The sequence below is a fragment of the Cinclus cinclus genome, chromosome 4, assembly GCF_963662255.1.
Source record: "Cinclus cinclus chromosome 4, bCinCin1.1, whole genome shotgun sequence".
NCBI classification, from domain to species: Eukaryota; Metazoa; Chordata; class Aves; order Passeriformes; family Cinclidae; genus Cinclus; species Cinclus cinclus.
In genome coordinates, this window is record NC_085049.1 from 39482958 (window position 1) to 39497664 (window position 14707).

At 35.5% G+C, this 14707-nt stretch overlaps 1 protein-coding gene across 2 annotated transcripts in view; it reads left to right on the plus strand.

The window, feature by feature from the left end:
- Window positions 1-14707, plus strand: part of PPHLN1 (periphilin 1) — a 60062-nt gene that overhangs the window by 14561 nt on the left and 30794 nt on the right. For both annotated transcript variants that reach the window (XM_062491942.1, XM_062491943.1), the window contains exons 6-7: window positions 8898-9148; window positions 12714-12793. In XM_062491942.1, coding sequence (XP_062347926.1) covers window positions 8898-9148; window positions 12714-12793 — 331 coding nt within the window. The remainder of the gene's footprint in view (window positions 1-8897; window positions 9149-12713; window positions 12794-14707) is intronic.

Consider the following 14707-nt stretch of genomic DNA (forward strand, 5'->3'; position numbering starts at 1 on the left):
ATTTGACTTGCTTTTGATCCAAAGCTATGTTATATTTAAGGCTTTGTGGCTTTTTGTGTGTACAATTGTTTCCCATTGTACTTTTTGTAAGGTTTTAAATTGTAATATGAAATTGAAGTAATCATATTTTTTAACAGGCAATTGCGTGAGAGCTTTTTACTACAGGTAGTTGATATGTTATGATGTACCTATAAGGAAAAATTCAGTAGTCTGTGCAAGCACAGTTAAATTTTGTAATAACATTGATTCATTGTTTAAAACTAGGTTACATCTTGGGGAAATTGTGATTTCCTTCTAATAAATGTTGTTTGCATAATGCTAATAAACTCTAAGGAGCTACTCTGTTTGCAATCTGTGATAGGGTAATGTGCCTAAAGATAAGATTATATACCTTTATACTGTAAGATATCTATTAACATGGCTCTTAGAGGAAGCATTTGAAAAGTGAACTTGTTTGGTCCAGTCTTACAGCTAGCACTATAGAAGGTGTCAAACTAGCAGGTTAATGCTGGGTTGGGAAATAACAAGGCAAACTCCCATGGGTAGCACTTAATTATTCAAAAAAGTTTCCTAACTACTTTGTTGAAAAACAGCTAGCTACTGAAAGACAGTGGGAGAGGGAAAGAGAAGGGAGTCTCCTTTCGAGTCCAGACAACCTCTGTTAGGATGGCATCGACAAAAGCCAGTGAATTGGACTGAAAAATGTAGTCATGGCTTTCTCATGTTGAGGTGTACTGTCGCAGAAAATTTCAACATAATTTCCTTAGAAGGTAAATTCTTCTTCATCATCTAGGTTAGGTTCCAAGGACTTGTTTGTTATATTTTGAATATACCAAACATTTTAGATTCAATTTCCATTTAGAGAGGGTGGGAGTATTAGGATACAGGACAGGAAAGGAAAAAGTTTAATGTTACTGATAGCTTAGTCATCCTTTTGTTAAGCATTTTGCTTCAATGACAAAATTTTTGATGTGCTATTTCCATCTTGTGTTTAGGGTGTTATGATCTACATCTTAGGAAAAGTTCATCAATAAAAGCAATTCCATGATCTCATGCTATTTGTATTATTTTCAAAAGATCATACTGTTTTTGTGTGGTAACAAATGATTCTCAGTGTTAGTCTTGACATTTGTTCATGATATATATTTGCATAACCTTAAAGGTTCTTTCCTTTTACAGAGCTATGAAGCTCTGTAGAACTTGTTTATGAGCTGATAATAAGTGCTTTTGTCTAAGTGAAACTGAATATTGATGTCATTACACACAACAGGGTTGGGTCAGCCAGCTGTGGGAATGTCTTTCTTGTCTGAAGTCTGACTTTTAACACTTGCGTGTGTTAAATTAAGTCATATCTTATCTAGCCTAGTATGTCTAATTATTTTTGAAAATTATGCTTGAGAGCATGATTATGAAATTTGGAAGTAAAATGGAAAAAATGTTCTAATGTGTTGACTTAATAATAGAATGGTTTGAGTTGGAAGGGACCTTCAAAAGTCATCTTAGCCAGCCCCCTGCAGTAAGCAGGGGCATCTTGAATTAGATCAGGTTGCACAGAGCCCCATCCAGCCTGACCCTGAATGTTTTTTCAGGGATCAGTTATTTACCACCTCTCTGGGCAGCCTGTTCCAGCGTTTCAGCATCCTCATCATAAATATTTTCTTGTGGAGCCTTTTCTTCTCTAGGCTGAACACCACCAACTCTCACAATCTTTCCTCATAGATGTGTTCCATCCCACTTGATAATTTTTGTTGCTGTCCTTTGTACCTGGTCCAACTGTCCATCCATGTCTTTCCAGGGCTTTGGAGCTGGGTGTAGTGTACCAGGTGGGATCTCATCAAAGTAGAGTGGATGGGCAAACTAATTCAGAGTTGAGGAGTTACTAGACTCAGTATGTGTTCTACAATTTTTATCTTGTTAGATGGAATTTTGAAGCATTTAAGACAAGGATTATCTAAGTAAGGTGAAAGATGGTGTTAACAGAGGAGACTATAAAGTATAAAGCAATGAATTACCTTTCTTAAAACCTGTTTTCAGCTACTGTTCATTTATTAATACTTACTAAAACCTGTGTCTATTAAACAGCATTCTGCTTTAAAATTTATCTTTGAATTTACCTTTATTACTTATAGCCAGTCAGTGTTGCTAGATATGTATGTCTGTTATTTTTAGGGGAAAAAACAAGTGTTACTTAACTTCAACTGCTCTAGAATTCTGTCAAGGAATCTGTTTTATTAATCATAATTAATTCAAATTAATTAAATTAATTAAAAAACATGTCTGTAGTAAAGAGGCTGATTTTTCTACAGTAAAAGTGCATTTCCACAGCAGTTAACTATCTAAGCAGGTGTCGCTGCAGTCCTTCCCCTCTCCCTGGTTCTGTTTCAGGTGTTTATACATTTCACATAGTTGGCTGTGTGTGCTAACCCACCACAATGAATTAAATATTTATCTGCCAGTTTTGTTGTCAGAGAGAAAATATCAATGCAAGCTTAGGTACAGAATGGAAATATGGATCCAAGGAACGCTGCAGAGTTTGCAGAGGGTTGCAGCAGCACCAGTTTCAATCAGTTTGAGCTGTCATGGAGCTCCAAAGTTAACTGTTGCTAAACTATTGAAATAGCTGAAGGCGTACAAGAGTTGCAAAAGGATTTTTAATAAGGAGTTTACCCAAGCAGCATAGCTTACCGATGTGTTAAATATGTTCAAACAAGTAATATTTATAATATATAGGAAACAGCCTTCAAAAAGAGGCAATGTTAATTATTAATTAAATTATGTTATTTATTAATTAACATTAATAAATTAATGTTTATTACAGAGATTATAAATTGTAACGAAAATGAAGGGAAAAAGCAAACTGGAAAATAAAAAAGATGAAACTACATGGTTGAATAATTTATAAGAGGAAATGTTTCTCAACTTTCTGATTTTGAACAAACCATATACTAGGAAGAAAGGAATGAAATCGCATAAAGAAAAATTCCATTATGTGCAATGGATTTTTTTCTTCATATATGTATAATGTCCTTTATATTGAGCAATCCAGCAGCAGATGTAGTAGTGTGCTGACTTTACTGAAGTTTGCTGTGCAGAAGTCCATATGACTATTACAATGCTTTAAGGTGTGTAAGCAGGTGAAACCTGTTTGACCTAATTGCTTCAAATCTCACTTTAAGAATAAAAACATAGATTTCTGTGAAGCATTTTCCTCATGTAGAGAAAAATGGAGCGTTTTTCTGATTTATACATCTCATTAAGGGATTTGGAAATAGAAAAAAGTAAATATAATGATGGTACTGCCTGTCAGTATTACTGACGTAAGGTATTACTGCTAACAAACCTGTTCCACAACTTGCTCTTTCATTTTGCAGCTTTTTATTGATAGTGTTAGAAAGTCAACCCCAAGAGTTGATCAAATCAGCATATCCTAGCACTACTTGTTGCATTCTTTTGTCAATGAACTAATGGCATTCTGCAGCACACTGATGAAAAGCTTAAGTGCTCTTCCAGCAGCTACTTCTATGGTTTCTGGGTTCTTCTATAGAAGGATTTTAAAGATAGCTTTTGGGGAAAGAGTAGTAGCTTGATGAATGTAAAATTCACTTGCGTCCCTAAATAAAGTGCAAAAATATTTCTCTGTGGGCCTTAGTATGTATATAGGACAACTGCTTGTATACATTAAATTATTTGGCATCTACTAAGTGTGAAGTAAAAGACAATGAAAATTCAAAGCCCTTACTTTTGAGGGGTACCAATGTGCTTTTGTACCTCAAGGAAATGTTTTACAGCTCTTTGCTGTGTGCTGGTCTCTGCTTGAGGCAGGACAACAGTAAAAGTGCAAGCACCTACTTAAGAATCTTTGCCCCTGAGAACTTGGTCTAGAAGCTAAAATGGTGACCAGTTTTCTGGTCTGTTAGGGCATTAGGGGAAAAAAATGTGTAAAAAAAAATAAAAGTATGTGAAGTACCATATTGTATCTCCTGGTTTTTTTTTTTTTTCAAATTTTCAAGCTTATATTGAGATAGAAGATTTCAGTTGCTTCCCTTTTGAATTAAGTCTGTTTAGCAATTGATTTAGTTGCTACTTCGTAGAGTCATAAAATGGGAGAGGTTTATTCCCTGAGGTATTTGTCTGAACAGCTTTACTCTTCTGGGGTGATAGGCTGTTCAGAGTGCAGATGTAAATGCTGTAGCTGTTTATAGAAACTGTAATTTGGTCCATCATTTTAAGCAAATACTCCCTCTGGAACTTAAGAACTATGTATTGTTTTCTATTTTAGAGAAATTGGAGGGTTTTACTAAGCCCTTATTTTTAAAAAGAACAAAAGCCAAGATCACATGTATTTGAATGCAGTTATTTTGTCTAGTTTGATGTTAATTTGTCTAAACAACTGTATTTTGTCTTTATTCTGCAAAGAGCTTTTAAAAGCTGTCTGCTCTTAATTCTTTGGTACTTAAATCTGTGTTTTTCTGTAACTCTTGTTTACATTGTTTCTCTGTCCTTATCTGTGACTGACCATAATTGTCAGATAATAGAGAGTTTTAGTTTAAATGTACTTTTGTTATGTCATCTTATCTTTCAGGAAGTCTAATGGTACATTATCAATGACGGTGAAAAGGAGGAGGGTACTAAGGAGAAAGAGCAGTGTAGTGGGATTTCCAGTGCCATTGAAGTGCATAGCTTTACTATTGAATTAAAGGTCATAGAAGCATTTCTCTCTAATGTTGCTCTAATATTCAGATTGTCTTGTTTTTTATTCTCTGACCCGTTGTGACATCCCAAGGTGGTGGCAGGGAGAGAGCAGTTGAGTAGCTTTCATACTGTGTGAGGCATCATTGTGGAGATTTGATGTTTGCTTATGATAACTTCAGAAGTACTGCATGCAGCATAAAAGTCATGAAACATACAAATATATTTTCACTTTTTTTTTTTACATTTTGTATTTTTGGGTATCCTTTTCTGCTTGAAACAATGTTTCATAATGCCTGTTTCCTCTTGCTTTCCTACAAAAAGCTGTTAATAAGATTATGCTGGCTGGTCCTAATTATGTTAATGTCATTTAGAGCAAAATGCAGGTATCACAAGTGCTCCAGTTACTTGCTTAGTCATAAAATGTTGAAAACCATTTGTCAGTAAGAAATCATGTCATCATTTCAAATGTTCAAATGAAAGCCATTGGAACCAGATGTGATTTCTTCTATCTATGATGGTGTAATTCACTGTAATATTGTTGTTGTTGTTATTATTATTATTATTATTATTATTATTATTATTATTATTATTATTATTATTTTAGCTTAGGATAAACCTGCATAAGGATCTTTGGGCAGCAACAAGAGATTATAGCAAATCTCCAAAGGAGACTTTGAGTAAGTTGTTGGTTTGTTGCACAACCGTGTATTGTTGTACTTTGTTGTACTTTGGAAAGAAACAGAATGAGTTCTGGGAGAGGGGTGGCTGGAGTCTTGCACCACCTACATTTATTTTGAAGATGTTAAAAGTGTAGGTGTTCTTGCCTCTTCTTTTAGAGGCTGGGGGGCGTAGTATATTTTATTAAATATTTTCTACATCGTCTGGTTCATATTGGTAGCTTTTGCAATGTCCTGAAAAGACAGGCAAAAGGAATTTTAGTTTAGCTTTTCCTCCACCTCCCCCTTGCATCTGTGTTATGAGACAGAAAAAGTATATTCAGCAAAGGATTCAGTTAAGATCTTGACTGCTTTATTTCTTTGCACTGAAATCTGGTGTTGCAGGAGCTATTTATAGCTCATTCAATTTATTTATAAAAGTGTGAGTTATTTCTAGGCAAGGTTAGTAATTAAGCACAAGCCTGTAAATGGAGTATTTAATCCCTTTGGCAATAGCAGTAATCTTTCTCAGATGGCAGGGATCACGAAAACATCTGACTATTTTATCTAGGTTATAGACAGCAATCACCTGTGAATTACTGTTTCTGTTCTGCAGCAATATGCTGTTTTGTTACCAGTCTTCAGCTCAGTGTCAAAAATGAGAGTTATGTTCACTATGGCTGGACCATAATGTTGATTAATGTTCTAGTTGAAAAGTTGAATGTGATGGGATATAGAAGTCCCAGAGGATAGTGAGCATGAAGTATTGTAGGCTGTTGCCCAGTATCACAAATTCAGTGAGAATGATCTAAGAGTCCCCTTACGGTAAAGCTTTTTCCTTTATTGGATGTGATGTGCTTCATGCACCCAAGTACCTCTCTATTCCTGGGCATTTGACATCCAGGAAGTGATTTAATTTTACCTTCAAGTACTCTTAAGAGATGAACCTGACCCACTGGTTTGTGTTAATCTGTTTCACAAAGCTCAAGCTATACCACTATGTTGTTTCTTATCCGTAGGCAACTGAAAATCTCCCCAGAGTTGAATTTCCTCAGTTTTCTGCTGTGCTTCTGTTCTGCAGTTGTGTTTTGTCCTTCAGGAAAGTGGAACTGATGGTGAACTGAAATAACTGTTAGGCTGGAGCTCTACCCCCAGCTGCCCTTGGTGAATTGTATATCACAGTAAGGCTGTTTGTGTAACATTTCAGAAGCTCCTCCAAGACTGTCAACTTTAGTGAGAACTAAACGGCCAAGTTTCATTGAGATTAGCAGTGATACTGCTTCCTGTTGCAACTCTGCTGAGAGAACAAAAGTGTACTTTCTGGATTAAGTGTGAATTATGAACACAAAATACAAAGATTTGAGGAATGCTGTATAAAAGTGATTAATTCTGTATTTGTTGTTACGGGCAATAGCTCTATTTTAAAGTCTATTTTGCATCTCTACTAAATATTGTCCCTGCTCAATAAACCTTTTGAATATGTGTTGGAATCTGAAGCATGTGCTTAACTGCTTTGCTGAATTGGGGCCTTCATTACCAAATTGCAGGTGTATGTTAGCTTAAGTATTTAAGGAAAAAAATAACTGTAAAACAATACTTACTTTGTTCTGTTCAATGTGTTACATTAATGGAAAACATCAGAAGTGTAGTTCTGTTGCTATGCTGTCCCAAACATATTTAATATAGTTCATGGCTTGAATGTTCTGTCTGAGATATGGTCCAGTTAAGAATTAACATGGAGTGATGAAATAAAAATCCAAAAATTGGAAGTGAGAGTCTATTTCAGGGTGCATAATATTATTGCAGAGTGTGGCTTTCAAATGTTTTCCTGTTTAAAAGCGCATTTCAATTATATTAAAAAAAAATCTTAGATATTGGAGCATTTATTATACATGTGCAATAGCTGGGAATCTGTACACATTATTATAATAAACTGCTCTGTATATGAGGGTTTAATAACATGGTCATAAAAGTGTGTTTTACACATAAAAGTGGTGTACTGGTCTGCCAGAAAGCTTGTGCTTTAGAAATAAATAACATTATTTAAAGAGAGAGTTTTAAAAGGAAATGGAAGAGAAAGTAGGCTGTGCCTAACTCATTCCTGATAAATATTTTATCAATATGTTCTTTAATAAATAAATAAATAAGCTAGAAAAAGTAGTTCAATGCTGAGTTAATCTAGTTTTCTTCAAGTCTGGACTTACACTTCATGTCTTGCTACATGAAAGTTCATACATATAATGAAGATGTGCTTTCCATGCAAAAAGTAAACCTGCACTGTGTAAAACATCTCAGCGTCACAGGGTTTGTGTTCTGTGGTGCTACCTGTGAAGCTTCTGTAGCCCAAGACACCTTTGGCACATGGAAATCCTTTGTTATCTGTCACAAATAAGGGCTTGTGCCATGCTGTAGGAATTGTACATCTTATCTTCTTCTCCACCACCATAAAATTAGCTATAGCTACATTGTTTTAAATGGGACCACCCTCATGCTAAATGAGATTTTTGTGAAACATTCCCTTAAAATACTGGACTCTGGTGCCAAGTAGAAGAGAAGATGCATTCTGATTTAGAAATGCCATGAAATCTTGGAGATTTCTATGGAGAAGCTGAGAATTATTTGCTACTCTTAACCATTGTATCATCTCACCAAGGCAAAAGTGACAAGTCTAGATTCAGTTGGCTTGTATGTCTTTTAGCTCTGAGATTTTTTAGGACAGGTTCAAAATGATACTAGGGATTTTTTTCACTTTGTGCTTAAATGTACATTAATATGATTTACAAATAACCAATGCATTTGTGCTGTGGTCTGGAGAAACAATATTTAAATTTAGTAGAAAGTTTTGGTGCTTTTTAAATTAGTTTTAAACTATTTGGTTTTGTGACTTTTTACAGTGAAGTTCAAAATTAATATTGTGTGTTGTGAGAAACATTTAGGAGATACAGGTCTTCATGTTTTCATTCAAGAGTTGACCTTGGGTAGATTCTTAGGTGAGAGAATAGATATTCTGCAGCTTTCTTTTTGTCTTTGGTGGATATAAGCTGAAATCTTTCAGTGATATTTTGTCTAGCAAGGTGTGTGAAATCAAGTGAGGATTGTAGTCCCTTGAAAATAAGATAAAAACATAGCTGAAAAATGCCACATAGTGTAAGCAATATTTGCATATGCATGTTTAGCTTAGCAATAAGGCTTAATTTCCAGAGTAAGTGTACTGAATCTGAAAAAATTGGGAGAGTTCCCATTTCATCAATGTATTTTTCTTACATTTTAGTTGCATTATCAAGAAATAGCAAGGTATTAACTTCTAGCAATGAAGTGAAGTACCTCAAAGAAATCTGAAAAAGTTACCTTTTTACTTTTTACTTTTTTAACTGGTTTTCCCTTCCTTGCCTAGTACTCCTAAAAACACTGAAGATTTTGGATGTGTTCTGCATATGACAGTTAACTTTTTGTATTTACCAAGCACAAACTGTTGCCATTGTATACTTGCTGTTCCATAAACATTGGAAGGATAACCAAGGTAGTTGTGTTTTTCTGTTGTCTTCCAAGGGATGTCAGAGATGGCTTCAGAAGAAAAAGCTTCTATTCTTCTCATTATGTGAGAGATCGATCCCCTCACAAGAGGGACTCTCCTTTCTTCAGGGAATCGCCAGGGAGCCGAAGGGATTCTCCGCACAGCAGATCTGGCTCTAGTGTCAGCAGCAGGAGCTACTCTCCTGAAAGAAGCAAAGCCTATCCTTTCCACCAGCATAGCAGAAGTATGTCATCTTTCCATAAAAGAAATATTTCTTCTCAGCAAGGTAATGCTGGATTAATGATGTGAACTGGTTAGTGAGGTGAAACTGCAACTCACTACATAAGCCTTTTTTCCTTACGTGCTCTTTTTGAAATGAAAAAAGGTGACATTTTGTACTGTCTATGTGCTGTCTGCTCTGGTTGTTTCATTGCACTCTCTGCTCCCTTATGTATTTCATGTGGGACATGGTAGGTGTTATTTTGGTATCGGGTCTAGAGTGACTGTAGAAGTTTCAGCTGCACAGCTGAAACTAGTGTTTTATATTCTTTTTAGCATCAACTCCTGTTATTTCTTCATGTGCTTCACTGGATTCCCTGACAAGAAAGTTTGCTTCATGTACAGCAGGTGAAGTAATTTCTTCCTGCAACCAGAATAAAACAGGGAATTTAAAAAATGGAGAAATGAAAGTACATACTTCTTGTTGCATTTTCTTCAAATTTTACTAAGCTTTTGGAACTTACTGGTTTTTAGCCATTATATTTCAATGTCAAAACCTCTCAGATCTTGCTCTCCTCAAAGAAATGTGAAGCATATCTCAGTTTAGTCTATTCTTTTAAAAGCTTGGCTCTTAATGTTTCCCAGAAGTCTAATGAATCATCTGTTTTGAAAATATTTGAGGTTTGATATTTAAATGATTTTTGTGGAAAAAAAAAGGCATTAAATTTTTTAGTATACTACAATCTTAGCCACTCTGTACAGTTTATGTAAATTAATCCAATCTGATTTCCCTTTCTGCAAGTGCTTTCTAGTGAACTATGCAAACCTACTCTTCATTTTGGCAGCTTTTAAAAAATGAATTAGATTTTTTTTTTTTTACTCACTAAGAAGGCACATTGTGTTTCCAGTGTGACACTGAACCATTATGTAGTACTTCTTGTCAAAAAACATCTTTGTAGTTAAGTTAACATTGTTTAAATATTGAGGAATAATTTCACTCCATGTGGAGTAGAGCTGGTCTTTCTCTTTGGGCATTACAGTGCTTTTAACATTTTGTAGCAATACTTAGTGAACATAAATTCTTCTAAGTGTAGGAGAGGACGAAAAAAGATAAGGCAATTAATTTTCTAGAAGCTTGTAATTATCAGGGGCAGGAAAACAATGTGAGAAACCATTCAAAATTTTGCAATGTTTCATAGGGTTTTTTTTAAATTTTGAGCTGACTTTAATCATATACTTAATACATATAATGTATTGCTAGATTTACTCAGACAATAGTGGAGGTAGCGATGTAGAAGCAGATATGTTCACAAACCAGAAAAGATGCTGGTCAAGAGAGAAGCTTAAATTTAGTCTATGGTTTTTAATATTTTCTCCTGTTTGCATGGTGAAATACCTTTCCCAATCACCTTTAGGTAAGTTTTAAGAGACCAGCTGAGTTGTACACTGGGCTATTTCTTTATTCCTTTCCCTGGAAAGGAAGACTACTAAAATGTCCCTCTAGATGACTGAATTAAAATACCTATTTGTAAGGTACAAATGGTTTAACTAATAGTTTTAGAATAATTTTTGAATGTGTTTTGCCTTAGGTAAGCTCATGTATTGCATATTTAAAAGGAGAATCAAGTGAGACAACTCATATATGTCAGCAGTACATTTAAATGGATTTACAACATGCAAAATAGATACTATTTCATGTGGAATTTGGCATCTTTCTCAAATACTATAATGCTGTTTAAAATCAGGCTATCTGAATTGGTTTGGCCACATGACTTCCACTGAAGAAGGAATATGTCATGCTCTACAGCCCTTCAGACATTAGGGCAAATACTGAATTTAAACAAAGAAAATTTCAGGAACATGAAGAAGCTTGGTAATGGGAGGGAAAGCGCTAATAGAAGGTCATTTATCTGTGATGGGAGAGCACAGAGACAAGCAGGATGGTGTTCCTTCACAGGCCAAGGCAGTAAGGGGTCAGGAGTCTGGTGTGCTGAGAAAATGCATGAAGGCAAATACTGCTGCTTGGAGAGTGTCATGTTTAATTTTACAGGTAGGGCTTTGGGGCTCAAAATAGCCACATGCATTCTAAAAAAAATGGCCTAATAATGCCTTCTAATTAAATGGTGTTTTTTCACTTTGCTTAACTTTCAATAATTTTCTACCATTTTTATCAATTAATTTCATCTGTTCAGGTGCAAGTACATAATCCGTTCAACTGAGATAATCTTTAAAACATCCAGTCTGACAAAGGAGGCATGTGGGAGGCAGAGTTAGAGTAGTCCATGACTTTAAAAGGAGGTGACTTGTCTATGAGGCTGAAAAGCAGGTATCACAGGAGCAAAACTTGTGTTACATAGTGGTGACAAGGGAGATGTTCTGTGCTTTGGTGCTTTGACTCACTAAATTAAATCCATATTTAAAGCCACAATGAACAATCAAATTTATAGTTCTACAAAAATATTTTCTATCTCAATATTTATAACTCTCTGATAGATTTTTTTTAATTAATCCCTTTAATTTTATTTATTAAAAAAATATTAGAAGCCAAGGTAAGTTTGCATTACCTTGGCCTCCTTGTGAACAGTCACCTGTTTCTCAGTGAGTGTGAATAGTCTGGTTAATTTAGGCCTACTAACAACATGTTTGCTTTTTGTGCTTACCTTTTGCAGATCTCTTTGTTGTAATCTGTGGACCACAACTTGAAAACTAGTAGTTTATACTGCAACCAGTTCTGCTGCTGTGGGCTGCCTGTAACTGGTCTGTGGCAAAACTATTCACAGATTGTGGTTAGCGCTGTGAATTAGATTTGATATTTTGCCAATTTTAACTTTTATAAAAAAGATGGTGATCTTACAGGAAGCATCTACTATGTGGCTGATGCAATACAGGACTGTATCCCATGGCAGGTCTTTTCAACATACTGTGACCTGCTAAACTAGTTCATACACTACCTGATTACCTTGAGTGATTGACTGGTGTCTCATATTTCAACTGTTTATATTATTACAGGAATATTAAAAAGTGAAATCACATAATCTTGCGTAATCCTACTAATACACCCTTTCAGTTAATGATGGAAAGAAGGGCAGTGGGTTTTCTTAAATGTGTGAAATGACACAACTGTATCTTTTCTCTCCTTGGGAAGAGAAAAAAGCGTTACGTTACCAGTATTTATCAGATGATGGAGTATGTAGATTTTATGTAATCATAGAATCATTAAGGTTGGAGAAGACCTCCAAGATCAAGTCCAACCTTTGATGAAACACCACCCTGTCAACTAGACCGTGGCACTAAATGCCATGTTTCATCATTTCTTGAACACCTTCAGGGACAGTGGCTCCACCACCTCCCTGAGCAGTTGTTCCAAAGCTTAACCACTCTTTCAGTGAAAAAATTCTTCCCGATGTCCAGCCTGAGCCTTCCCTGGCGCAGCTCGAGGCCATTTTCTCTTGTCAGTAGCTGTCTGGAAGAGCTCCAGAACTCCCATCTTGCTAAAACCTGTCAGGTAGTTGTTGAAGGTGATAACGTTCATGTCTGATGTGAGAAAATTTCACTGCCATTTTTCTAAGACTAAGCACATTTGCAATATATATCTTTAATTTCTTAATCATTAATTTTCTTCTTAATTGTAGGTAAAGAGAGGGCAGTGCAGTCACTGAAAACATCAAGAGATGCATCGCCTTCAGGGTCCACAGCAGTACCTTCATCAAAGGTGAATTTTCTTTTTGAGTATTTCACACCATGGTTTTAGATTGCTCATTGTTGGATTTTTTCCTCAGTTGGAAGGAGATACTGCATACACCTGTTAAAGTGCATATTCTTTACAATATTACTTCCTATTCTTTACAATAGGAATCGGACTTGGTCTTAGAATTGTGTTGTTGTGAGTATGTTAGTATTTTGACACAGACACAGCTGCCATGTTATTCAATGGGGAAAAAACCCAGGCTTTGTGCTATGCAATTCTAAGTACTTATCTCTTACACATCTCTTTTACAGCTGCTGTGCCAGCTGATTGCCATTCTCCTTAAGGGGGGAGGCAAGTGGTGTATTTTCAGTGATGTAAATAGGGGAAAATAAGGTAAAAGCTTTTATGCCAAGTTATGCTGATTTGGACCATAAAATACACTTTATAATTAGTTCACTTATTTTGTTTATTGACTTAGCACACTGCAGCTTAATATCAAATCCTTACTTAATATGCACCTTTGAGAACAAGGGGGCATTGCAAAATCTCTTGCTCCTGTGTTAATATGTAGTGTGATCTTGAACTGGTATTCTGTAAGTGTTCTGCTTTCTTCTTCAGTCAGGTCTGATCTATGCTGTATTGTTTATTTGCCATCAGTTTGCAAGTATCTGCTGGCAGTGGCTATCCACTTGATAAAGGCAACACAAAATGAAACTTTGTTTGATGGAAGTCATTTCCCTAGACAGCCTAAATATTTATTTGGTCTGCATCAGCTGCAGAAATGGAAATACTTCCATGACTGTTTATTGATATTTCTCTTGAGTCCTCAAATATGCTTATAATGTAACTGCCCTGGAACCTTTTGGAATTAGCCTCTTGGCTGGAAGTGCTCTGAGCAGCGAAGGTACCTAAGTGCTTCACTGACTCAGAAGTAGTGACAGAAATAGTCTTGCCAAACACGAACATCTCCAGAGCCGGAATCTTACAATTTATCAAGGCTTGAGAAATTATAAAGGAGATGATTTTCAATGCTCTAAGTTATAATTTAGCTTTTAAATTCTTACAAAGGTATATGTTTCCATAGCAATACTTCTTTTCACTGTGGTATCTATTTGCAAATCTTAAAAGGTATTTTTATCTATAATTATTTTTTGCGTATTCATGCATGTGAATTAATAATGTTGATGTTACCTGATCTTAGCCACCTGTTTGACTATGGCATGAAATCTTTTGTGTTTTTCTTTGTTAGCTGTATGGACTGTAAACCTTGTAGGCTCTATCCAATGTAGAGCAAAAGGCAGATGTGTGACACAGGGACAGTTGCTGAGCAGAGTGACAGGCTTTTGCTTTTCTATGTTATTGATGAAATTAAAAAAAAAAAAAAGAAAGAAGACTTCTGTTTTGAGGGGGAGGGGGGCAGCAGTTTAGTTTTTTCATGAGATCTATTGGTTGGTTGTTTCTTGCAAGTTTGCAGCTTTAATAGCTGCTGCTATTTTCACCTGGGAAATAATGTTCCTGTTCTGTCTCTTCAGCTGAAGTGTACCTGTGCAAATACTATTCCTTTATTCCATAAAATTAACTCAGGATTTAATATGTATTTATCAATATTCTACCTCTAGAATTAAGTGAGATTAAACAGATTTTTTTTTCTGTATTCCAATAGATGTTAGTTAATTTCTTTCATGGTTTGTGGAAATATAGCAGGTCATGAGAGATTGTCTATGAATTTTATTACTCTTTTCTTTTAAGAGCCCTCTGCATATCCCTGCATATTGACCTTTGTCACCTCCTGACTTTACTGGTTGTAATTCTATAATTCACAGTTCTAGAAAACAGGGATTCCTATTGGAACATTGTGTTGCACTTTTCTGGATTCAGACAAAGGTAGTGTCTTTATGACACAGAATCCTGGAATATATATATAATTGCATGTATATG